Source organism: Phaenicophaeus curvirostris, chromosome 13 (assembly GCF_032191515.1).
Source record: "Phaenicophaeus curvirostris isolate KB17595 chromosome 13, BPBGC_Pcur_1.0, whole genome shotgun sequence".
In the NCBI taxonomy this organism is placed as follows: Eukaryota; Metazoa; Chordata; class Aves; order Cuculiformes; family Cuculidae; genus Phaenicophaeus; species Phaenicophaeus curvirostris.
The window spans coordinates 14446687-14473830 of NC_091404.1; the positions used below are offsets into that span (position 1 = coordinate 14446687).

The following is a 27144-nucleotide window of genomic DNA, read 5'->3' on the forward strand; positions in this document are numbered from 1 at the left end:
CGCGAGGGCCCGGCGTGCTCCCGCCGCGCCGCGTCGCGCGCCAATCGGGCGCCGCCCCGCAGCGGCCCGGACGCGCCGTGCGTGCGTGCGTACGTACGTACGTACGTACGTGCGTGCGTGCGCTCGGCGGCGGCGGCGGCGGCAGCGGCGCAGCGTCCCCTGCCCCGAATGAAAGGGACGGTCCCGGCGAGCGAGAGGCGCTGAGCGACCCGCGGTGACGGGGGGGTGCGGGTGCGCCCGAGCTGCTCCGCTCCTTTCCTTTCCCCTCCCCGGCGCCGCGCCCGCCGCACGGGTGAGTGACCGACCGACCGACCGACCCGCCCAGCCGCCGCTTAGCCGCGCTCCCGGGGCAGTGTGCGGACCCCACGGCCCTCCCGCCGCCTCCCCTGGGCCTCGGCCGAGCCCCTCCGCCGCCCCCGGGGGGACACGGCACCCGGCGCTGCCCTCTCGGGGCGCCCCCGCTGCCGTTACCCGCCCCCCTCGCCCCGTCCCCCCGGGGGATCCGTCCCCCCTTGTCTCTGAATCCCGATTCCCTCAGATTCGGGGAGGATTGGCGGGGGCAGGGGGGGGATCGCGCCTTTCCCGGGAGCCTTGCGGGGAGGGGCCGCCGCCCCCCTCCTCAATCGTGGGGTCCTTACCGGCTCGCCTCCCGCTTCCCTGCCGGTGTCTGCGCTGCCCACCGGGGCTGCCGTGCCGTGGGCTCCTTTTGTGCAGTTTTCGGTTAACCGCTCCGTTGTTATTGTTCAGACTTCCCAGGGCTGGGCCTTCCCTTAGCCTTGTCCCACTTTGGTTTCTTCTTTTGAAGGAAGTTCCATGGTTAAGTTCCTATCCCACTTGTCCTGGTGGCTGCAGGATGCTGTGTGAGCATCACTCTCTGATAAAGATTTCCCTGGGCCTGGTAACTTTGGGTTCTCAACTACAAACACTGAGAGGATCCCCCTCTTCTTTCCAGCCTCACCCCCTTCTTCAGAATGATGCCCTGGGAATGGGTGGTTGGCCGTGGGAACTAGAAAGAGCCTGAAAGTTTCTTGAGCAGGGAATCTGGCATCTCTAGTGAGCATCTTGAAATAAGCAAGGCAAATATTTTCGTAGCTTTTCCTGGTAGTCAGAACCACTGCAGAGTGTTTAATGAAATGTTACGAAGTTTTTGTACTAGTCTTGTAGATTTTTCTGAGGTACCTGAAATATTCTCCGCATATAAATTTAAATCCTAGAAGATCTTCTCTATAATTTTGTAAGCATACAGGGCATTCAGCAAAGCAAACTCTACCTGAGAGGGTACAGTATAAATCATGACCCTTGTTGGGAGTACAAGTGGGGCCTTCGCTTCTATAAACAGGCAGTAGCTCTTGAAACATATTCTGGCAATAACTAGAAATTAGAATCCAGGTTAGTCTCTGTCTTCGGTTCTGAACAATGTTTTGCGCAGCGAGAGTCCCCTTCTTTTCCTGGAAGTTGTTGAACTCGCGCTGCTCTTTTACATTTGAAAGCCTGTTGTCTAGAGCAACTCGGTAAAGCAGTGTTCGAGCTGTGTGTGCTGAACACCTTGGTGGACATTGAGAAACATGAATGCAAATCAACAAGGGTTTTTGAGTGGAAAGTAACCAAATTAGTTTCTTCGTTTGTGGGTTTTGGGCATAGATGCGACTTCATTTTTTAAGACCAAGCCTTTGGAAAACCTACCTGTGCGTAATAGTCTGAGTTTTGTGGCAGTTGTATCCCTTTTGGTAGGGATGGTGCCTGCCCTCCTGGGCAGTGATCCCACGGCTTCCTGTCAGCCACTCTCTAAGACTTTCTCTGACAAAGCTGACAAGCGAGGTTTCTGTCAGCCGTCTATTTAAATACTGTTTTATGAGTCTTATCCATTTGTTAGCTTTTTAAATAGGCAAGATGGAAATACTGAGCTCGTTTTAAGTTGCATTATTTTTATTCTTCCAATGAAATGTAGCTTGATAACTTGGCAGGTTGGATTAGTTGGTTTTGGTGATTTAGCTCAAGAAGTGAAAACAGAATTTTGAGTGTTTCATTCAGAATTCTGGGTCTGTGGCATAAGCTGAGTAACTTGGTTCATCTTTTTCAGAAAATAGGTATTTTTAAACGGGCAGGACAAGAGTGCATTTTGGCACAAAGGAAGGTGATCCCAGGGCAGTGTTTTATCATGTTTATGAGAAAGCAAGCAGGATTTAGGGAGAGGTCTCCAGATGAAATGCTTCTGAAATATTTCTCGAGCTGTGATGGTTTTTTTAGGAGTGTTAGTACAGGAAACATGAATGAACACAGGATTGTGAAGAAAACTTATAGATATCCTTCCTAAATGCTTTCAGCATAATTTAATCTGACAATGAAAAGACTGTGGGTTTTCTTTTTGGCGTACTTGGATGCTTTTTTGGTCTGTTTTGAGTAATTTTTCAAATATTAAATTATTTATAATTACAGAAGTATTCCAAAACATAATATTTGCTAATTTAATTTTTGTTGGTGGTGTTAAAACATCAACATCCATCCATCATCAGGTAAATATTGGCATTATTTTTAACTTCTGTGTAAGCCTTAAAAATGTAATTAGGCAAAAGTGAGGTTATGTCAGGCTCTAATATTACTGTAATGATTTGCCTTCTCGTGCCTGTTGGTGCGCTGGAGGCACAGAGCTGAGAGCAGTTGACTGCACCCGGCTGTGAGAAGGTTCTTTATGATCGTGTTTTTGGAAAGTTACTATTCTAATAAATTAAAGATGATGACAGCCACTTAATCAGTTTTTATGCGTTCTATAAATTATTTGCATTTTCTAGAATATGAATTTGCTTGTTAAATTCAAGATAGATATTTTTTGTAGTAGTAGTTCTTACTGCTGTAAGACAGTAGAACCTGTATGAGTGTATTGAAGGAAATCCATGCCTTCCTTTGAAGAACTACTTTTGTTGCTGTCACTGATATAGTCTGGATGTAAAATGAAACAGGTAGACCCAAATGAATGTATGTATATCAAATTATTTATATTAAAGCCAAACTTCTTGCATTTAAAAATATTTTGTTAATATATTTCTAGGCTATCATTGTGATTTATATTGAGCTACTGACTGTGATCTGAAAACAAATTTTTGTGATATTATTTCCTGCTCATCTTTTGTTGATCTTTTTCCTGCTCCCAAATTTTTTTAAATAATTTTTTTTTAAATTGAAAGTTCTTATATCTTTCCTTCAGAATTGATTCCTTCTTTCTACTCATAAGGGGTTACAGAATGCTCTTGTTTTCTTTTTTCTTTAGAAGAATACAGTATAGTAATTCTTTTGTGTTTAACGCTTAAGGACTCTCGATATCCACTGCCAAAGGGTGTGACTGGTTTATCCAGATTAGCACATTTTTTTGTGCAAATCAGCAAGATCTGAAATCTATGCCTTCTTCTTATGAATATGCGTCACCAGCCAGTGAACTGCCCTCCAGTTACAAAAGAAGGTGAATGAAGCTGTTGATAAAGCAAAGGCAATTGGTACGGGACAGACACTGTTCATGCAGGAGTTTTGTAGGAAGCATTGCAAGACAAATGGTGAAAACTAAGTTTGTGAAAATCTGTTGGAACGGAAGAGCAAGAATCCAAAAGGGTTGCCTTTCAGCGTAGGACATGTTGACAGTAACTTAATGACATTCGTTTGCTTTCGATGTGAAGAATAGTGAGTGATGTTAGTATTATGAGGGGCTGACAGCGTGGAGAAGCAGGCAGGTTTGCTCATGCAAATGTCACAGTCATGCTTTTTTGTGCAGATCGCTGCTGTAAGCGCAGTCCAGATGTGTTGCAACCCTGCTGCTTTTATGGCTAGTTTTTATGCTATTTCTGACAGTAATAACAAACTATGTGGTGCCTTTTCTTGTTCACATAGACAGAGGTTAAGGAGGATGCGTTTATTGTAGTTGTGGTCAGTTCTGACAGTAAGGCTTCACTCTCCAACGTGAAAAGCTCTGAGCATTTTGGTACGAAGGGGACAGTACTTTATTTCTTGAGAAATGTAGAAACAAATGAACACAGTCTGCTCAACAGTGGGCCAGGAAGCACCTACACTTGGTGGGTGTTTTCGCTTCTGAACTTGTAGTGTCTGCCTGATGAGGGCATTGGGACTTCAGTGTTAAGCAGCACATTTTAAAACATGTAACACATGAGAAGTTTGTGATTCAGGTTGAGTTACTTTTCTTAGATGAGAATAGCAGCTCTCATGCACTTAACTGAAAAACTAGTACTGTACTTATAAATTAATTGTGGGTCTTAAAGGTTTCTGTTGCAGCAGGTTAGTCATAGATCCTTCTAAAAGTTAGTTCCTGATGCTGTTTGACAGCCACACTGTATCGGCGTAATACCGAAAATGGTAACGTTTTATCTTCTCATCTCTGCCCTCATCTAAGGGTGGCTGCTCATCTGCTCTGCTGCTTTGTGAGCTTTTACACTCAAAACCTGTTCTGGATGCTCCGCTGGACTCTTGTGGGGCGCCTTTACTTCTATTTTTAAAGAAATTCAGTGCTGTGTGCTTTATTGCATGCACAGGTAGTGTGTTTCCTGTAAATTCCTTTGCTGTCATAGTTAACATAAGAATAGAATGAAGGAATTCCAGGAACTTTTCCCTCTATGTTTGCAGTCCTGGTTCTAGTTCCCACTTATTTTATTTTTCGCCCTCTAAGTTTTACGTTCATATCTGAAATTTTATGTTAATGTTCTAATACTGTTGCCTAAAGAAATAATTCTGCTTGCTGGTACAATTTCATGCATAGTTGGCAAAATACAGCCTCTGTTGGATGCGTGTTTATTTGGATGCATAAAGGAAGGGGTAAAAAGGGGCAGCCTTTTCAAGCAACCAATATTTTATTTATAAAACTGTCGGTTAAAACTGATGTTAACATGCTGCTTGCACCTTTTCTTTCCTGTAGCATTGAGAGGATTGAAGTGGCATTCTAAGGTCATTTAAAATCATGACAAGCTCAGTTGGACAGAAAAAAGTCTCTTCAAGACAAAGGAAGTGTGGGTTTTGTAGATCTAATAAAGATAATGAATGTGGACAATTATTGATGTCAGAAAACCAGAAGGTGGCAGCACATCACAAATGTATGGTAAGTAACCCATAGGAAGAGGGAATGGAATGCAGTGAGCTAGTAAAAGGCTACAAACGAATGAAAAAAGCAACCAGCTGTGGTATTGGTGCAAATGTTTAATCACTCTAATTTGAATTTTTTGTGGGTTTTGTATGTATAAATGTTCTAAATCACTTACACCCTTAAAACATAAAAAAATAAGTTTTGTTCTTATAATTTTAGCTGTTCTCATCTGCACTGGTGTCCTCACACACTGATAATGAGAGTCTTGGTGGATTCTCTATTGAAGATATTCAGAAAGAAATAAAGAGGGGCACTAAATTGGTAAGTCTCTAATTTTGGCCTTCCACTTGGGAAATGACTGAGGCTTTCTCAAAATACTTGTAACAAATTATCAGCTCACTCTTCGCATGAAAAATTTCCAGCTTAGTTATTTAAAGCACTCTTATGTGTTTACCAGTTCGTGGGCTACTGAGAGTAGTCTGAAATATTATTGTAGAGCTGTGGCTATGTAATAGTAGTCCTATATTTCATCCAGTTCCATTTGAACTTTTTTGCAATGCAGGGGACTTTATTTGCTCTAATTAGCTGAAGCACAATGAAATAACTATTCACAAGTTGTTCGTGTTGCGATTAGGAATTTCCAACAAACACACAGTGGATGCTACTATAGATCACCAGGAGACTTTTTGATTCTTGAGTCTCTTAAGGGGTTTTGAAGATAATTTCTTTTTATGTCATTGGTGGTTTCTGTCTTTCTGCTTCTGAATGTGTGTTCCTTCACTGACACAACAGCTGGATGTGATCTTGGAGCTCACTAGCTGTGTGCATCAGGCACCTGGTTCAGCTTTTTGCAGAACTCCTGGCTCTGGTTAACGTGATAGATTCACAGTCCTGAGGTGTTTCCTATTTGGAGGGAATTTACAAGATAATTTTAGATCTTAACTTGGGTGCCTTATTTCTGTGTCTGGCTGTCAGAAAACTACAGCTCTGGAGGCATCTGCCTTTCTCCGTTGACTTGTATAGGAAGCTTAAAGCTGTGTGGTTAGAGTTGGCCCAAGTATCTCCTCTGAGGCCAGCTCTCTGCTCTTGCCTTTTCTTTTATGTGGGCACGCATGGAGGAAAAATATCTCAATGTGGTGCACTGGGTAAAGCAGTTGTATTGATAGCTTGAGCTAAATTTGTCTGCGGACAGATTTTACACAGTTGCTTTCCTTCAGGAGGTGCTGCTTTTGACCAGAAACATGCTGAAAACTGAAGACTGTGCATTACTTGAAGAGATAACAACTGATGTGTAGAGCCTTTCTGATGGGAATATATTTCTGTGTGAGAAAAGTTTGTAATTTCAAATCATGATAGGCCAGTTGTAAAAACTTGTGAAGTCTAAACATTTGGGACTACAAGGCTCCAATGTCGTTATTATTATTTATTTGTTAGCTGTGCATGGAAGGCTTTTTTTAATTTAAAGAGCTTACCTATTTTGCAGCTTGGCACACTACACACATACCCGATATAACTTGGGAATTAATTAATCTGTTGACAGTTGGACTTGTGCCAATGGAATAAATGTTTTATTAGTGTCAGGAGACATAGACCTGTAAGTCAAAAATTCCTGTGGTCTGTTTTGTTCATACAGATACATCAGAGCATTCATAAAGAATTTTCTTTTAGTCATTTCTGGCTTTAAAAGTGCTGAAGTTCTGACTAAAATGGATTGAATAGAGAGCATTTCAGCCTAGGCTTCTATAAAGAGCTTTGATCAGCCATTATCGTATATCAGACCATAACGTATAACAAATTTATGGGATGAAATACCGATACAAATTAGATAACTAGGGAACAGCATGTAACCATACCAGTTCAGAGCCTGCAGAGGAGTAAATGGAGATGATTCAAGGCTTTGACATTTTTACTGTTCAGTTAACTTTGTTAAAATTGAAAACCAGGATGGTGATAAATAACTTTGATGTATTGGTTTGGCATATTTGAGATGAACAAGAATTTAGCTGAGCTAGTGTGATGGGCAGAAAGTGTATTCCACAAAGATGTACCTAAGGAGTACCCTACATTGCACACTTAGGATTATGGTTTGGAATTAGTCTTTCAGGAGCATGGGCAACATGCGACATACAAACCAAAACCTCTGGTTGTCTTGTGAGGAGAGTTTAATGGGAATTTCTGATATTTTGGGGCAATCTTAGGTCAGCAGAAAATAATACAGAGAAAAATATTGTTGTAATATCAGTTGCTTCCTTTCTTAACACAGAATGAGAAAGGCAGTGGACAATTTAGCAATGATGAATCTAATTATGAGAAGACTTAATTTTTGGGGAAGAAGAGTAAAGCAACAGGCTCCTATTTAACGTATTCTGCACGATAAGAATTGAAGTTTAGTCTAATTGAAATAAATTCATTTTATTTAATTTATTATTAACTATTTCACAAAATTCAGTGTTTAGGAAACAGCTTAAGGAAATAACTGTAGAAAAAAGGTAAGGTTAGCTGCTGAGGCTAAGGTGAATTGGCAGCTCAACAGTATTTCTGGCTGCCAGAAGCATTGCCAAGTGGGTGGGGGGTTTTTTTCTCTCTCTCATACCTTCTTAATATAATTCAGAATGAAACAGGTACAAATTATGATTTTAACTTGTCTGAAATGGTTGGTACAAACAAACTGTTTTTCACAGTGTGGTATTTGGGTGAATGGCTGTGTCACTCCCATCAAGTGTGTGATATTCCACAAAAGTAAATTACTTACTTTCTTTGAGTTGGTAATCGACATACGATGGTTATTATGTTGTTGCATAATTGCAACAAACTTCATCTTTATTTTAAAATAAACTATGAAAAAATTCCTGAGAGCAGGAAGAGTAATGCCAAGTGCGTAACAACATTCATTTTGTCACCAGGAGTGGCAACTATATCATTTTTAAACTCAGAAATACTAAGCCAACAGTAACACAAATTGTGCTTTCTTTTTCTTTACAGATGTGCTCTTTGTGCCATTGTCCTGGAGCGACCATTGGCTGTGATGTGAAAACATGTCATAAGACATATCACTACTACTGTGCTTTGCATGATAAAGCTCAGATAAGAGAGAAACCCTCACAAGGCATTTACATGTAACTATTACTCATTTGCTATGTTTATTTTTTATTTATATTTCACGTTCTTCTTTTTTTTTTTAAAAAAAAAAAACAACAAACCAAAACAATCTAAACAGAACTGTTACAAAAAAAATCTAATGCTTGTGGTATTCCAAATAGTGATGTGCTAGAAAAGCATATTTTCACTGCAAGATTTGTTTATCAGTGAGTCTTACAAGTGGGAGAAAAATGTACTGGCGTTTAAATTTAAAAGATGAGTAAATAATCTGTGAATCATGACTGACTTGACAGTTTTCAACTACTTTGTTTATAGGATTTTATGTCGAAAACACAAGAAATCTACGCATAACTCTGAAGGTAAAATTATTCAATATAAATTTTTCCCATTGTAGAAAGATACTTTGGTTAAATTTAATATTTTTTGAGATTATAAATGTTTTCAGTGAAAATTAGAACTACATTTTTTCAAGAAGCAATAAGTTTGGAAGCCCACCTGATCTCTGTCTTTAGAGAAAAGTTATTGCTTGAGGTGGAGTAAAACTTAAGACATAAATTTTAGGATACTGGAAAGATTTTATGTTCTGTCAAAACCAAGTTTGGTTTTAAGTAATGCATTCCCTTCTGTGAAGAAGTTGGCTTATATTTGTTGTTAGTAAATACTCACAGTATTAACATCTGAAATACTTCGTCACGTAATAGCTGATTTTTGCTGTTGCTAATGTTCCTAAACATTCATTGTTTTTTTAACTACTAAATAGAGTTTAACTCTTTGTATGAGAAGGACCCAATAGTAAATGAAAAGGTTTGTGATCAGATCACTTCTGGGTATATTTCTGTGTAATGTAGTAATGTTGATAAACAAAAAAAGCTGTATGGATATGTTTGTAAATGCTGAGCGTCTTTGCAGAGGAGAGTAGTGAAATGTGTGAAGGGTGATATGCCACAAACGTAAATAAATTGAGTGGTCTATTAAAACTCCAGACTAGTTGTGCTGGTGTATATTTATGCAGGTTTTTTCCCTTTTCCTGCTGTGTCTGAGTTTGGTAAGAGAATTATTTATGTTAATTTACATTTTGCGTCATGTTCAGCTGAAATGCCATCACACTACTTAGTGGAGATACATTTCATAAAGTACTTCAGTCTCTTTCTGCCAAATGTATTTCTAAGTCAATATTCTACTTTTTATGCTGTGGGTAGTAGGTGGCAAAGTTTGGATGTTGGTTCAGTATTTAGAAAGATACTAAAGACAATAGACGATCCCAAATGAAAACAGATTTTTTTTTTTTCAGTCTATTTAAATAATTATTATTGTGCTTTGCATAAAATGCTCTCCGATTCTGCTATTACTAGGTTTAAACAAGAAAAGCAGCATGCATGCAATATTATTTCTCCAAAGAGACAGGGCCATGTTATCTTGTAGCTTGGCACTGTGTTTCTTCATTTTGGGATTTGTTTTGCTTGTTAGCAGAAACAGATTATGGAAGACATTTGAGTCCAGAGAGAGATTAATCTGTTTAACTGATGATATTTAAATATCGTCCTTTATACTTACTTACAAATGGTTCCCTGTTTGATGTCTATTGAAAAATGCCTCCAGTTCTGTCTGGAGCCCCATGCCAATGTACAACTTCTCCTGCTTGGAACTCCTTGCAGGATCTGAGCTTGTGGTCGTCTTTAATTTCAGAAACTGTTACCTCCAATTGTATGGTGCCACTCTCTAACAGCAAAGGCTTTTAAATTTCATACGTGTATGTATTTGCCTGAGAATACATGGGAAAATTACTGCAGAGATGTAGTGGCTTTTTTCTTAAATGCAGGTGATGGCAATTTATTAACACATTAAACTCATCTGAAGAGACTCTTAGGTTGAGGGTATGAGAAGGAGGAGTGAACAATGTCACTCAAACACTGAGGCCAAAGAACCCAATAGTATCTCATTTAGCATTTAACCTTGCACTCGTTTTTTTGGTTTAAAATATTTAGTGCTGTTATGCTTTACGCTTCTAGAAATATTTGTAGTTATAGGTTGCGTTTTAGGGTTCCGGTTTTTGTTTAATATTCAACTGAAATTTTTCTCAGTGCTCTTTTCAAGAGAATGTTTTCTTTTTAGTCCACACAGTTAGGGAGCTATGACCATAGAATATTATTGATTATAGCTCTGGATTTGGTAATGCTACAAGCTGGGGTTCTTTTGTGACAGACCTCCTTTACGTCAAAGAAAGTAAAAATATCTAGTGCAACTGTCTCATGGAAATGACTTATAGCCTTGTAGAGCACTGATATTTTGGTACATTGAAAACTTAACTACCTTTAAAAGATAGAAATATACAGGGTAGCTTTCAGAGTTTAAGAAGGGACTTCAGAGGGATTGTTTCTAAATATTTAAATGCTGAAGTTTGTGAAATGGCAACTGGAAAATGCGGGATGGTGAGCTGAAGCTTTATATATGTATTTTGTTGGTTTATTTCTTGAGGGAAATGTGAATATCAAAGCGGAATTTAAATATGAAAGAATGGTGGTATGTGAAACCGGAAAAAACTTGCAGAGAAGAGTAAATAGACTAGTGAGGAGTATAGAACATAGCTGCTTTTTTTTTGTTTTGTTTTTGTTTTCATTTTCATGAGTCCTTGCGCTCAGTAGTGTTTTCATAACAGAATAGTTAAGGCTCATCTGTGGTTACGTCACTCAATGTAGGTGCACAGAGGCGCTGGAATTATCAGTCCTTTAAAGTGGAAACTTATTGCTCCTGCCCTGGGATGCTGGTGGGTTTTTTTTTTTTCTTGGTCAGTGTAGAACATCTGGGGTTTATTCTTTGTTCTCTGTATCCACATGCAATTGTTGCAGTCCAAGTATTTTTATTATGCTACTTCTTTTAGTGGTTATTGGAAGTGTTTAGGAGTATTTGAAGTCCAGAACGGTTTGTTTTCTGTAGGTAGTACTGCTGTGTAATAATGAGTTTTCCTTCCTTTCCCTAGAAGATAGATGCTTTGGGGGTTGTGCTTGTGACAGTCTGCTGTCTGGCTGATTTATCTTTTTTTAGAAGTTGCATTTTAAAAGAAGTATCTTTTAACCATTTAATAACAGTCAAAGAACATTTCTGGAGGCTGCATGGAAAAGTGAGCCTGTGTTGGAATTAGTTACTCAGTTGAAACATAATAAAACATCCCTCTTAGGTGTTATTTGTTGATGTCATGACGTTCAAGTGGAGTGAGAATTCATCAGACTATCTGCTTACTCATCAAGATAAAATTAATGAGCAATGAAAGTTCATTTCTGTTTAATTGATGGGAATTTCTGAACTACCTTCTATTTTCTTTGAATATAAAAATATGAAGAATGGCAGAAAAGTATTGTGCTCTTAAATTCATTGTTTGTTTCAGCAGCTTATTGCTCTTGTGTAATTTATCTGTATGGCCTAGCCTTCAGGTGTCACAGGAGAATTTCTCCTGTATTTCCTTTGTGTGCACACACTTCAGAGTGTTTCTTCTGGGCTGTGTCCCCACTAATTGGGAGAAACACAGTGAAAGTGAAGCGCTCGGACGCTTTGCAGTAACTTGTGCCTGTGGGGTCAACAGATTTGAAGACACCTGCTCAGAGGAGCAGACCAAGCTACTGAAAGTTTCATGTACAGATTTTTGTATTGCTGGTTACAAATCTAACAAAATAATCTGACCTGAACTTCAAGTAATAGTTTAACTCATAGTTTAGGCAAACTGTGTAAGTTTTCAGTGCCTGATAGGTCTAAGGAGCTGATGCCAGTGCTGTCAGACTGTCACGGATAATTATTGCTGTTTGGTGGGATACAATTGCATTTATTCTTTTTGAAGAGTAGAGCATTGATGGACTGAAGGTTTTTCAACTGGTTGTTGAAATTTATCCCAATGTACTGGAAATAATTGTTGAAAAATTTAAAATCTGGTACCTTTCAGTTCCCTTCAGGTGGGGCTGCCTTGACCCCTGTGTTGAGTTGAAAACAATTCAGTGGATCAGGAATAGTTTAATATAAACAAAGATAAAAATGTAATTTCATTCTTCTGTTACATATTAGTGAATGAAAGAATAATGAAGACAACCATGTTACTAGTTTGTTAATCTTTAAAACAGATGTTTGGAGACTGTGGGGCTAGAAAATAAAGTGTCCATAATTCCTGTTGTAGCTGTACTCTAAGCCTCAGGGAATTGTTTCCACAATGGAAATAAGGACATTCTCTGTCTCAGCATTCCTTTCATCTTATTCTGCAGATGAGATGTGAAATCTCTGCTTGTCGTACTGCTCAGTATGTTGAGTAGGGATAATGTTTCTCTTTGAGACCTATTTAGAGATGCTGCAGTCTATTTCATACCGAGTACTTTTTCAAAGCACTGTGTAAGCCAGAGCCTGGCAGGAAAAACATGCAAAACTTTTCAGCATTATAGTTAGGTGACATCCTGATTCACCTGTGGATTCTTTAATTGGTGTTTCCTCATAATTGCATTTTCTGTAACGCTGCTCGTGGCTTGAGCTTGCTTTAATGCAGTCAGGGATGAAAGTTTCTGTAACATTGCGGTTCAGCGTCACTTCAGTTCTGCTGGTGTACAGTAACGAATACTTCCTCAGCTCCACTAGCTCAGTCTTCTTGCTGTCTGGCTTATGGAGAACGCTGTGCTGAAAGTGGCATTAAGCGTCTGTGTAGCGTTAGGACAAAGCTAGAAGGTCCCAGCAGTAAGTTTGCAATCTCCTGTGTGGTCCATTATAGGCTAACGAGGTGTTTGGGGGAAGCATTGCAATGGTGTTGTCTTGCAGATAAACACACAGCTAATGGAAAAGGAAAACCTTTAAAAGTAACGCGGTGAGCGGTTTGTCCTACTTGACGACCTGTGCTGTGGTGTTTACACTAAAATTCTTCCTTTCTAGGCAAGACGTTACACAAATAGAAACTTGGTCACCTAGCTCACACTTAACACGTTTGTCATACCAGCTGCCATAAGCTTTCTGATTACGCAGATAAGCGAAGTGTATAGTCTGTCTTCAGTCTTTGCCAATGATTGTTTGCTTGAAGAAGCCTTTAGATTGTATGGTTATGGAAGACTATTTTACTAATTTTCCATGTTAAATGTACTTAATTAAATAAACTCGAGTGCTTCATAATGTAGCTACTATTCCATCAGAGATGGATTTTAAACAAGAGTCGTCAATTCCTTGAGGTATCTGGTACTTTCGGAGGACGTATTAGTGATGAGACCTAAGGAGCAATTTGATTTTTTTTTTTCTTCTCTTACTTTTTCCAGTTTGGATATGTTTTGGGAAACTTAGTCTTTTTCCATTTAAAAAGAAAAATTATTTGGTTTATTGTTTATGTTCAGCATTTTGATTGTTGATTTCACGTCACTTGCTGATAAAAGCTACTGCTATTTCTTGATCACTTTACCTAAATTTTTGCTTGCAAGGGTTTTCATGCAAATCTCTGGTCCATGTTAATGCTTATCGATGGTTCACATTTTTATCACTGGCTACTGGGACAATATGATTTTCCAGGTTTTAAGCTGTATTTTAAGGACATCTTCCTTTAAGATGCTAACGTACATTTTTCTTTGTCCCTTATATTCTGTTTTTCTTCTAAAAATCTAGTAAGGTTGATTTTGGTCTTTGTGGTTTTTAGGTTCTCTTTTATCCCAAATGCACAGTAAAACTTCAAATATATATGCGTGATTTCAGATTTACGTAACACCACATCTAAGCCACTTCCACATTCTATGTTTTAGCTTCTTTTTACATTGAGTCCTACTTGCAATTATATTTTGCCAGTCTTGTTTATTATTTTCCTCACACAGACTTGGCCCCCTTGCTTCTGGCTCACTTAGTCTATTGTTTGAGGTAATGTAGAGAGCAGTGTTAGCCTTTGTTGTACACATCCTCTTTTCAGTTGTTCTTTCACAACCTTTACATCACTTAATTCTTTTATTACTTTAGTTTAACCTAGCTTTTGGAAAATGGTGATTCCCTGTATGTTTCAAGCAGATGCAATACAGAATAGATCCGTGATATCTCAGCCTCTTCCTCTGCCAAGCCTTATTTTAAACAGCAAAACATCTTGATCCCTTTTCCTTCTAGTCCTGATCAAAGGAGAATTTTTAGCTTTCTCTCTGAAGCCGAGTCTCCCTGTTAACAATTTATGTAACACAGCATTTTGTTAGTCTTCTTTTTGTGGTACTTTGTACTGCTCATGGATTTCTAAAATGCAAATTTGGGGCTTGTTGCTGCTCGTCTCTCCACTCATCTGAATTTACAATATCGTGTTCTTAGGTGCTTTTGAAAACATGGAATGTTTCCTCTTGATTTCTAACCCCTACCCCTCCTTCTCAGACTGTGTTGCGTATTGAGCTTGTTTTTTTTCAGACATAGCATGTAAGGACTTCTGAAGAAAGCTCGTAAGATACCTCCTTGGAAGACTTTAGATAAAGTTATGTTGAGAACATTGTGATGATTTTAAAAATCAATGCAGTAATGGGGTATGGGTTGGGGGACAGCTGAAGAATATCTAGGGTATCTCAGGGGATTCAGAGTATGGGTGATATCCGTGATAAAACGTCGTCTGGTCAGGGAGGAGTTGAACAACTTTTTGTGTTTTCCTTAGTTCAAGCTGACATGAGAAGTTGGAAACACCCAACCATCAGATGCCAGGGAAACAGGGTAAGCTGGCAGTGGGCTTGAGGGGAGGGATAGGGCACCAACCAAACTGTGTATTAAACAGTGAAGACCGTCCAAGGCAGGTGTGTTTTAAAGATGGTTACAATCTCTTTTTTTCGTGTACTGTTACGCTAGTTCATAGTGCTGTAAAAATGAGAGGAACTACAAGGAAACCATGAGGTGTCAGTTTTGCAGATCGCTGTGGTAGAGCAGATCCTCACATCTCATTAATGTTAATCTGTAGGTCCACGTCACTTGTAGCAGGAGACATAGATCTGCAAGGAATTTTATTTTAATGAAGGGGCCATATAGCATCTGGATTTCACTGGATGCTGAGCTCTTGGAGAAGTACTAGTTTTGAGCACAAAAGGAAAATCCATTTTCTAAGAAAGCTGTGCAGTCTTGGTGTTGCTTTTATCTTACGCTGAAACAACCTTTTAAACATATAGCATTTTTACTTTTCAGATCTTAAATATTCTAATAATTGTAGAATAAAAAATAGCTCTTATGAATTTATTCTTGAAGGAGGCTGTGACATTTCTTACTGGTTTTCATGTGTGCTTGGGTTTTAGCAATTCTGATTTGCTTCCAGTTTTAAAAGTGTGGAGAGTTCAGGATATGCTTTAATGATATTTAGAAAATAAGGCTGGAGTAAGAGGTGGAAAGGATTATGGTTGAGAGAATTTATAAGGAGCTTTGGAAAAATAAGGAATCTTGGTGAAAGGACTACATTTAGCTTCATCAAGTAGGGAAATCCATGGAATGATTTTATAAGTAGTACTTAACTTCTTACTGACGTTATTTAAGGGGTCAACCATTTAATAGTCACATTGGTTTAAGACTTTCCCCCCACCCAGATTTCTGTTGATGTAAAAGTAGTGACAAAGATTCACAGACTTGTGTGATACATGGGGAGAGTTCATGTATATGATGAGGGACAAGATAAAATAAATGTTTTCTGTTAAAGAGGTTTTCAGATTATAATAAAATTAGCTATATACAGTCTGAGAGGTATGATATCTAAATTGCATAGTCTTGCTTGGGGATTATTGCTTAATTCAGCAAGTAATGATAAATGAAAAAGAAGGTTAGATGGGAAATTCGAAGAAGAAAATACAAGTAGTGTTGTCTCATGTATTTTATTTCATTTTTTCAAACTAAAATGGTGCTTTTGTCATCTAGTTAGAAAATAGTTATATATTAAAGCATGGGAATGTTGTTATAGGTAGACTGATGTATTTTAGTAGCAGTTGGGAATATGTGTATCTAGCTGAGTAATCTGCCAGTTTAAGCCAAAATAACTCGCAGATTTGTATTAATTCATTCTCCTTTTTTTTTTTCCACTTTCCAACCATACAACAGAGTAAAGCTTGTGGGGAATTCTATTTCAGTATAACGTGTTGTGATGCGTTTGAATTGGTTTTCTTTGTCATTAGTAAAAGTGCAAGAAGCTGTAGTGCTCTTGGGGATTGGCAACAGAGATGATAGACTGAGCTGAGTTTCATAGTCAGTCAGTGTGCACGGCCTCAGGCTGGGAGGTTAGTTATTTTCTAATCCACGTTATCTTCTACTCCAAGTTGTTGGTTGTGGGATATGTTCAAGTCTTTGACTTCAAACTTTTGTGCAGTTCAGTCACTGCTAATCATGAGATAGAAATGTGATTTGATTTTCACGTGATAATGGATAAGAAAGATGAGTTCTGGTGGAGCACCATCTAGTCTCAAAATAAGATGTCCTGACTTCTGGGTGATGAGACCAGGATGTAATGGTGATAAGCGCCCTAGCAATGCAATAATAGTAATAACAACAACAACAACAATAATAATAGCTGCGTAGTATTATTACTGTTAAGTGGCCCATTACTATATAAAGTAGATGCCCCAAATCTTCTGATTGGGGTTTCCTTCTGTTTGGGGTCTGATGTTGGTGATCGTGGTTTGGATTTTGAGAAGCATGTTCAGTGGTGTGTGTGTGTGTGCATGTTTCTTTAAACAAGTCTGACGAAACATCTTTGCAGTTTGAGCAGGGGTGGGTGTTATGTACGAAAAGAAAAAAAAACAAAAGATGCTTCTGTGAGCAGCTGATGATCAGGAAGGGTGGTAGGGACTGAAGAGAGCTGACTGTTCACTGTCTGATACAACCTGACTAGATCATATTGGAAGCAATCTTAAGCTTGCAGGATTGATCTTTATTAACTGTAGAGCTTTGAGTAATCAAATGGACAGTCTGCTAGGATACTGGACTACAGTTCTCTAGTATTCAGCAGTTGAGCTGACATCTTCAAAGGAGCTTGTCAGATGTCTTCAGTATGTCTGTATTGAAAATGTATGTTCTTTTCTTCTTAATGGTCTATAAATACTTTATCTGGGATATTGTCAGTGTGGATGATTTTCTGTAAACGGGTGGCTTCTTTTAGGTGTAGCTATGAAATATGTTGTAACTAAAATGAAATGTTAGGTTTGTCTCATGGAGGCAAAACACACTTCTGTGTTAAAACTTGATGTCCTTAGGTCAAAAGGCACAAATTAATAAGTTATATAGAAACACTGGCATATTAAAGGCAATTTACACTGGAGTTCTGCATCACAGAAAAATAAATTAAAAGCTTGTTTTGTGATTGAAAACATTTTCTGGTGTCAGTGTAGTTTGAATGAGTTATTTTCAGTGGAGGTGAATGTGTGTGTCTGAACGTAGAAGTTGTAAGAAATGCTAATTCTTCATAAATGATGTTATAAAGGTGGAAAGCAGTGTGATATGTGTAAAGAAATAAATAATGTTTTCAGCATCTGCAGTTGCATGTTTGTAATAAATGGGAAAAAACTGCTATTTGATTTCTGACCAAAACGCAGGAAACACAGGTTATGTTTTTTCTTGTCTGTTGTTTTGTTGTTGTTCGGTTTGTTTTGTGTAAATTTTGAGAATGTTATTTGATGATGTTTTCTGACTTCTAAAGCAGATTTAGAAGAAAGTATCAATGAACACGAGTTGGATCCTTCACCTCCCAAAGGAAAAAGGAGGGGTCGTAAGGGAAAGCCAAGAAAAACAAATTTAAAAGGGCAATCAGAAGACACTAGATCTACATCCTCACATGGCACAGATGAAATAGAAAGCAGTTCCTATGTAAGCAGTAAATATGCTAACCTTCTTAGAAGACAGAATTGCATATTTCTTCTCTGCAAATATAATTTTTATTAAAATTTGCATTTGTCTGAGCCTCCAGCTGGTGGCCACAGGCTTTGAAAAATTACAACCTTATTTGTAACCCAGCAGTATATTTTAGTAGAATGTTTTTCTTTCAGAGAGACAGGTCTCCCCACAGAAGCAGCCCCAGTGATACAAAACCTAAATGTGGATTCTGTCATGCAGGTGAAGAAGAAAATGAAGCTAGAGGAAAGCTTCATATATTTAATGCCAAAAAGGCTGCAGCACATTATAAGTGCATGGTGAGTAACAGTATTGTTGTTAACCAGTCCGTGATTTGAATTTTGCCTGAATTGCTATTTTAGGTTTTAGTACACTACCCTCACATGTAATTATGTGCGTGTATTGTCTGTGTGCTGATGATCTCTTTAAGCACTGAAGTGTTGCGAAGTGAGCAATTCATTTATTTTCACTGCAGGCAATATGGATGAAAGTTGGCTACATGCAAAGAGATGGAATTAGCTCAGGGAGACTTGTTAGCTTATTAAAAATGCTCCCTTAGGGTCTAAATGCATACATAATATTTAAAAAGAAAAACAGAAAACAGTTTTAACTGAAAGAATCCACTCCAAAAATAAAATACTTCACTCTGCAGGCATTCTGTGAAGGATCCATGACCTTCCTTTATTTTCTGACCAGTGGGTTCAGGCTGGTGTATTGAGTAGAGCGGGTATGGGGGCTGTACAAAACCCTTTCCTTTAGATAAACACATTTATGCAACTATCAGCCTGAAAAGCATCTGCTGATTTCGATGCACTTGAGCGGATTGTGCTCTTTTTCATAGAACTCATTCTACCAGTGAGGTAGGGCTCTGAGTAACAGACTGTCGGAGTTACTGTTGCACCTTAGAATGAATGAGTAGCCCAGGCAATCTGTGGAGTATTAATTGTCTTCCTATACCTCACCTCACTCCTAGCTGGTGTGTGCCAGCAGCCTTGAGTCTTGGAGTGTTCTTTGCTACTTTGTGCACCCAAGTTTCAGGTTTAAGTCAGTTTAAACTGAATATATCAGCACAGTGATAGCAGGGGTGGTACTTACTGTGCTCCGTTGTCATCCCTCAGGCCTTGTCAGGTACGTTGGCATCAGCCGTGCCATAAAGCTGAGCTATGTGTGTTACAGGGAAGGAAATGGAATATTCCTGAAGGGTTCAGTGGTGTAATTGGTAATATTGCTCATCTATTACTTTGTATTTTCATCATGTTGTTACTTCTTGTCTGCTCCTTGTTGCTCCAAGGCAACAAATGCCATTAAAGCAGTCAGGTGGGTAGCAGAAGGAATTCTCGTCATTCTAATTACTCAGCATGGTTTTTTCCTAGTTTGTTGGTAAAGTGCATGCTGTCTGAGATCACGGAAGGGGATGGGCAATGCTCAATTATTACTCCACATAAAAAGATCTCTAATTGCATTGGTGACTTGAAATTATTTTGACTTGCTTGTTTTACAGTTGTTCTCTTCTGGCACTGTCCAGCTAACAACAACTTCAAGGGCAGAGTTTGGTGATTTTGATATCAAAACTGTACTTCAAGAAATCAAGAGAGGAAAAAGAATGGTACGTGTCTGCAGAATGTGATGAGCGTGTTAGTGATTCAAATCAGGTGTATACAGCTCTGCCTCCTTTCTTTTGTGAAACAATGCTTTCCTTTGTTTGCAAACACAAAATTTAAATGTCTTGTTACTTTTGGGACAAGGAGCCAGATAGGAGTCTCCTTCAGAATTAATGGCATTTAGGGTTCTTAAATAGTAAAATATTACTAGCCTCCTTGTAACCATAAGAGTGACAGCTTTGGATCCTGTGTTGCTAAAAGCACGCTGTGTAAAACTACAAATACACTTTGAGAATAAGTTTTTGCAGTTACGTGTTTCCAGTTATTTTTATGTTTTAATGTGAAAACATTAAGGCCTCAGAGTTGGGAATGTTAGTGAAATGTCACGCTGTATTTTATTAAAATTCAGAATGCTTTTAAATCAGTAAGAATTTAAGGGTGTAAGAAAGCAAAAAACCTAACAGTATTGTTGCTTGAAAAAACCATTTAAGGGTCTTCATATCTCAGCATACTACCTTCAGCAGCAATAAAACTTATCTTGGAAATGCAGTAATACATGCAATCATGTAGCAATTTTCAGTCAGATGAACGGTTAATTCCTAGTGTTCATATTTTAATAGGTTAGTATTATATTGCTTCTGTTTTACAGTATCTGATTAACTTTTCATTGGGAGGATCATCTGCCAGAGAAATTACCGTGTTCCAAAATGGTATCCTTAAATATGAGGAACACTAAACTGAATACTAAGAGGCAAGAGACTGAAAAGCTGACAGTGCCCTTCTCTTCTTTCCCTTGCACAGAAATGCACACTCTGCAGCCAGCCTGGTGCTACTATCGGGTGTGAAATTAAAGCCTGCATAAAAACATACCATTACCACTGTGGAGTAGAAGACAAAGCTAAATACATTGAGAATATGTCACGAGGAATTTATAAGTAAGAACCTATGTAATTCTTGAATCTATAATGAAAGTGAGGATATTTCGTGGCACTTTTTCTGCCTAACTTGGCTAGTCAAGTATGGTATTGACGAAGAGATTATTACTTAATTTAAAATGGTATTTTTAAGTAATTGACTTTGCAAAATCTTTCAGTTACGCTGCTAACTAAAATTTTTGTAGTGTTGTAATATGAGAAATGAGAAAATCAATTGACTTTTTTCTCATCAATTCATTTTTCTCAACAATTCATGGATAATTTGTCACAGTTGCTCAATATTGATGTGTTCTGTGGCTGGTTTTGGGTTTTTGGGTACTGTAACTTTCCGCTTTCTGAACCGCTGGCGTTAGTGATTGGGCTGCAGTTGAGTTGCCAGTGTGATTGTGCCACCAGAGGGCATTCTCTGAGCAGCGCAGTAGCAGTTCTTGCAAAGTAGACTTGATCACAGTTGTGTGTGCTAGTCTTCAACCTTGTTTTCTTTCTCAGTTTAACTGATGCTTTTCTGAAAACTATCATTGAGCTAAAAAGAATTAACGATTGACTTGTGGTGCATCTCAAAACTAATTGAGAGGGAAGTGTGGTTTTGACAGATGTTTTTAGCAAAAGTCTTCACTGTTCCTTTTGTTGTGCTAGACTCTATTGTAAAAACCATAGTGGAAATGATGAAAGAGATGAAGAGGATGAAGAAAGAGAAAGCAAAAGCCGTGGCAAAACAGGCAGTGACCATAATGACATTCCTCAGCAGCAGCTCAATGGAAACTAGGTATGGAAGTTACTCCTGATAGATCTGTTACTGAGACCGATATGCAATATACATTTAATGTAGTTTATTGCAGTGAAGTATTTAATTCTAGTGTATGCAGATAAGTACTTTTTATTGGCATACTGTAGAAAAATGGGGAGGATTTGTTGTTTTTTAAATCCAGCTGACTTTGTAACAGTATAAGAAGGGAGACCCTCATTTTTGTCGCTGTATGTAGATGTAATGTCAGAGCTGCTAAATGCTTTTCTGTATGATTTTAAATTTACTATTGTTTTCATCATTTTTTAAACAGGTTCAAGGGACAGAGTTATAGAACTGGGAATGGCTAAGACATCATAACTACTAATTCTTTTAAATTGTTTTCTAAGATCAGAAAAGGGTCAGTAACTTTTTACTACCCAATTCTGTTAAATTTCTTTGAACTGCCTGAAACGTTCATGTGTGTGAGCCTTCAGTAAGTGGCAGAGTTTTACATGTCAATATTATGTAGTTTGTAGTCTGCAGTGTCTGGAAAAAATGAAACACTATATAAATGATATGTAATATGTACAGTGTCAAAAGTTAAGGCAGACATTGAAATGAAGTAAGATCTATATTTCTGGACTGAATAAAAAACTTAAGATTTGGAATGTGTAAGTTGTTTAGTGGATTCACGCGATGAGGGAAGGTCTTAGCTAGTTTAATTAACAACATGGACAAGTTTGTGGTGGCAACAAGCTGGTACTTTGTGAATTTTGCATTTTCTTCATACACAAGTTACAGAGCTATACGTGGGAAAGCCGCTCTCTGTTTTTGCTTGCAAAGCACACAGTAGAAAAGGACTCAGCGTACACCGAAGCACGCTTGAACATTTCAGGTTGTTCCTGTTGTGATTGCTCATTCCGCCCAGCATTGTTAGCGGAAGATTTACTTGAGCAGCTGTTGGTTCTGAGCTGTGAGCTTTAGAACTCATGCCAAAGGGCTGTAGTTCATTCTTTTCCCGACTACTCACCTCTCCCTGTGTCCCTGAATTACAAAGAACACTTCATTAAGTGTGATTAAAACCTTGCTATACAAATGTTTGGACTTTGCAGCCCAGTCTCTTTTACTTCAGAGAGTTACAACTCTTAACTCGCTATGGAATTTAGCCACCATATCTGACATCCATACCTCAAGTGTTCCATGTTGTGTGGAACACTTCATGTTTTGTCCAGAATATGCGTAAAGGTCCCATATTCTGTAAGAATGAGGAAACAACCTTTTTTGCTAGATTGGTATTTATTTTTTAATTTTATGACCACTATATGAGAAACTTTGCTTATCATCCTTATTGTTTTAGTGACTATTTTTTCCTCTTTCTGTCAAGTCACCATCATGTCATGGAATTCTGATTGCTAGAGTTGATGTTCTTTTAGGGAATAATCAGATCTAGGCTATACCAAACCTAACAGATCAGTCCTCTGACTGCTTTCGAAACACCTTGTCATTTCTCATTGCTACTGGCTTCTTCAATTGGTCTGTTAAAGCACATTCTCAGACTTGCTTAAATAAAACCAAAAAGCTGAATCTAGTCCACATGTTTGTCATTTGCTATCGCATCACCTTATTGTTTGTTTAGGGTTTTGACTTGTTTCACTCTGAACTCCCAACAATACTTCTGGATTTGAAGGAAGGAAACAAGCAAAATACACTGATTTGAATATAAACTGCTACAGTTCTTCTGTGATTGGTATTGCAAAAACAGTCCATTTGTAACATGAGTTTCTGTAGCATTTTTTACTTGTATTTTTAAAAGATTTAACATGTGTCATTTGTCTTCTTATGCATTCCCTTAATGTCTCAAGGGACTCAATTACTGTGTATTGGAGTTTCTAACACTTTATCTGTTAGAATTCAATCAATTCTGTTTGCTTTCCTGGAGAATAATGCAGTTTCGGGAAAAAATATTGCTGTGTACAGAAAATATTCAGTTACTGCTCTAAACATGATGCCATTGATCATTTTTATTTTGTATTTGTAACTTTCAAAATTAAAAGCGTGACTTGAATTGCAGTGACAGATCGATTATTGAAATTGTCTATCAAGGTGTTTTGTTTCTCCTAGAATATGAACATTTTTCAGCCACTCAGAACAGTTTTAGGATGCAAAATAACATCCTTCAATGTTTAACTTCTAGATTTGTGCCTCAGACATGGCTCTCCCATGGAAAAAAGGCACTTTGTTTGCAGCTACTGTATTTTTACTAAGGTTGCATTGGGTAGACCTGCCAGCATACTGATTGTATTCGAGACTAAGCTCTAATTCACCCTGTATCAGTTGCTTAGTGTGATATTCAATCCAGTAATTCACTTGTCCAATAATTACCCCACTCCATGCCTCAAAGAACCAAAACAGCACTTTACCTTCTGGTAGCAGAAAAGCAAGTGGCTGGTTTGCCTGTTACCTCTTTGTGCTAAGATGGCCTGACTAAAAATGTCATTAATTCAGAATTCATGGAAACAAAGTCAAAAGCAAAAATGTTTTTTCTTACAAGCCTCAAATTTGTCATTACTGACTCCAACTCATGTATGCTGGGTAAAAGTGCCTTACAATGTAAAAATTGTATTTATATGTTCCCAAGTAGCATCACCTGCTGGGGAGTAATTCTGTCGTGGTGTTAATATTTAGAAGAAATGTACCTCAGCAGTGTATTTACTGTACATCTCTTATGTCCTTAATTGTAGTTTTAAAAAAGCATGACAATGTATGATAGTATACAACATTTACATCATTTTTTAAAAACAAAATACTGCCATTACTGTCTTTTTATGTGTATTTTAGCTTGGAATTTCAGACAGTCTGTCTGAATTTTTTGGGGGGTAAAGCAGTGTAATCTTTGCAAGCATATATTGAAGATTATTCTGGAGCATCTACTGCCTTCCCAGAAATGTTAGAAGTAATGGAAGTGCTCTATAGGTGAAATAGGTATGTTTAAATTAGCTAGTTAAATTAATGCAGTCTATTTGTTACTGAGGGTTTGTTTTTTATTTAAATAGGCATCTTCTGCTTTCATCTCACAATTGGAAAACTCATGAATTTAACGAATCTTGTCTTATGAACTTGTTGGGGTTTTTTATTATTATTTTGGCCTTTGGGCATTTCTTTTACTCCCAAGAGCAGTGCGTGTCCTGTTTAAGATGCCTGGAACCCTCTTGAGAAGGGAGGTTTCTCCCCAGCTTACTGTATCTCTATGAACAGGTCTCCCCAACTCACTGTATCTCTGTATTAACAGATCTGCGATTGTGCTATACCAAGAAAGGACTGTACCAAGGAAGGACAGGCATCAGGAGGATATTGTTCAAATAACTTGAGGATACAGCTGGTATAATGCCAGAGTCTCAAGGCGTGATCAAACACTATAGCAGTAAGCTGTGCTATCACTGCATTTCAAGGAAGGGTGAAAGGCCCGCTCAATACCAGCGTCAGTGCAGCTAGCTAGGATGCAACAGATCAGATCAAAAGACATACTCTTTCCGCAGGTGTTGATCCACAGGAGGTTCTGTGATAAGGCTCTAGTAGGAGTTAGACCAGCTTAACTCCTGGAAGGTAGCAATAAGTCTATCACCTACACTCCACAAAGTCTGATCTTCAGGCATAAAGAGCTGTGCTGATCTAGAAGGGTATGATTATACTGAATGTGGCTCTAAAATGTAACATAAAGGAAGAGAGTTTGCTTCTTACTGCTGCCTATGTGAAAAATAACTTCATGCTAAACCAGAGGGAAAGATGAAGTGGTGATAACCTGTTTGAAATACCAGACTTATCTCGCAGGTGATAATCGGTGCATTCCAAAAATACTAATATGCTCAATCAGATTGACAAGAAAATTAATCCTCATTAGATGAAGTTAATCTTGAGAGAGCTGAAAGTACATTATAGCAAATAGTAACTCTTCTCCCCTGTCACCTGAAACAGATTCCACTGTGTTAGTGATGGAGATTAAAAGCAGAACACAGCCAGCTCTTGATTTATATACTTGTTGAAGCCGTTTCTATAGATGCAGATGTATGCACATTCATTAGTCAGCAGTGACATCTCAACCCTGAAGGGATCCTGGAGAACTGTTGCTTGTCAAAAAGCACTCAGGTTAGACTAACGTTTGCAGCTTTTGCTCTAGCATACATTTACATTAGGTGTAAAGGCAAGGAATGTATCAAAGAGGGTAAATGCATTCCTATCTACAATGTTATATATATTTTGTTCCTGTTATATTGGCTTTACTTCCAAAATTGTAGTTTGCAGTATTAGTTTCTTTTTATTGGTATCCTTGCATATATATATTCAATAAATGAGTTATGAATTTCATATTCGCATATCTGTCCTTTTTCTGAAAGTGTAACCTTAAAGCTGTTGTTTAATCCATAAACACAGTATTTTCTGTTGAGGTTACGGGCACGTGGACATTTTACCAGAAGAGATGCAAGAAACACGCTCATTAGTAACTGCGTATTTGTGTATCCTTCACTCTGTGCAGTGGGCAAGCTGCTTGGCATTCACCACTGGTTAATAACGTGACGTGACGGACTGACAGAAGGTTCCTGTTCTTACCATTCAAGTACTTTTTTTTTTCTTTTTTTGAGAGCAAATTAACTTTGACTAAAGATACCAAGGGAATGCAGAGTGTAATGCTGCAGAAGAGCAGCCACATCCAGGCTGCAAAGAAAAAGGAAATAAACACTCCCTCACTGCTACAGGTAGGATAAGAAAAACTGACTATGTTGCGGCAGGAGACCTTTAGCTCAGACATCAGAATAGGAGGTTGGCTGTGACAGCAGGAGGTGTTAAGCTCTGGAATACTGTTCGTGGACAAGTTGTAGAATTGCTGGAATTTGAGGCTTTAAAGGAAAAGTTAGTGGATGTTTTATGGGGCTGGTGCAAATGTAGGCTGGAGATGCTGGGGATAAAGCTAACCTGAATGCCACCCAGCTTTGAGTCTTTATGTTGCCTACTGCAAGGGAGGCGGAGAACTGTGGTTCTGGAGCAGAACACTGTGCTGGCAGAGCTCCTGAGCTTGACCTCAAGGCTCACAGCCATGCGTTTCATTTCTCATCTTTTCTTTTAAAATAGCACTCATGATAGTAATCCCATGTAGGGGGGGACTGGGATGTTCTGGGAGAGCAGGCCACGTCTGCTTAGCACACGCTTTCCAACACCACCCAGCCTAAGGCACTCTGCTCTTCCATTGCAAATTTTTGGGAGTACATCAGTACTGCAAATTTTTAAGTGAATGTGTCCCATACATTGAATGTCCATTTCTATTGTGACAGCAAAGTGACAGCAGTACTTTATAAGAGCATAAATATGGGATCAGGGCACGCAACTCCTCAGTGCTTCCTAGTTGCATGTGCAGAGTTTGGAGTGACTTATCCCTTACCCAACCTTTATGGAATTACTGTGGCAGAAATCTTAAACCTTCATCTGAATTTTTTGCCAGAGACGATCTCTTGCTTTGTTTAGACCAACTTCTGTGCTTTTATTTTTCTTAAAAGAACATCCCAGATGAGAAAAGAGCAACCATGGCTTCTGCCACCCTTCTCTTTGTTCCCTGGATAGATGTGCATGTTGCTTGGCACATCTGTAATACCCCGTTTCATGCTGCTGGCCAAAAAAATTCCATATTCCTGTGCAAAGACTCCCGTGAAGCTCTGCCTGCCAACTGAGGGCGTTACAGAGTCTGGGGCAGGGGAGGAAGAAACTCACGCCCTTACTGCGAACTAAAAATAGGTTGATGCTGTGCAAACAGCTTCACTGTGAACTTCCTCTGGCGTGCAGCCATGCAGCTGTCTTACAGTTTTAAGCCTAGATACCTCTCAAAAACAAGAAGTCACTTGAACA

General features: G+C 38.6%; 1 protein-coding gene across 3 annotated transcripts; it reads left to right on the plus strand.

Moving 5' to 3' along the window:
- On the plus strand, window positions 1-25614 carry PHF6 (PHD finger protein 6). Of its 3 annotated transcripts, none has more exons than XM_069867325.1 (11): window positions 1-292; window positions 4913-5092; window positions 5297-5398; window positions 8060-8193; window positions 8492-8535; window positions 17799-17965; window positions 18145-18288; window positions 19491-19595; window positions 20392-20525; window positions 21162-21291; window positions 24542-25614. In XM_069867325.1, the coding sequence occupies exons 2-10, from the start codon at window positions 4955-4957 to the stop codon at window positions 21289-21291; spliced, it is 1098 nt and encodes a 365-aa protein (XP_069723426.1). In that variant the 5' UTR covers window positions 1-292; window positions 4913-4954; the 3' UTR covers window positions 24542-25614. The 3 variants fall into 3 exon arrangements, with proteins under 3 accessions (XP_069723426.1, XP_069723424.1, XP_069723427.1); XM_069867323.1 differs by having other exon boundaries at window positions 3-292; window positions 21584-25614; XM_069867326.1 differs by having other exon boundaries at window positions 4-292; window positions 17802-17965; window positions 21584-25614.
- The last annotated feature ends 1530 nt before the right edge of the window (window positions 25615-27144 follow it).

Coding starts and splice junctions, on each gene's coding strand:
- PHF6 (XM_069867325.1), top strand. CDS start 4,955: ATGACAAGCTCAGTTGGACAGAAAAAAGTCTCTTCAAGACAAAGGAAG. Junction 17,966..18,144: donor AAATAGAAAGCAGTTCCTAT/GTAAGCAGTAAA, acceptor TTTTTCTTTCAG/AGAGACAGGTCTCCCCACAG. Junction 20,526..21,161: donor ATGTCACGAGGAATTTATAA/GTAAGAACCTAT, acceptor TTGTTGTGCTAG/ACTCTATTGTAAAAACCATA.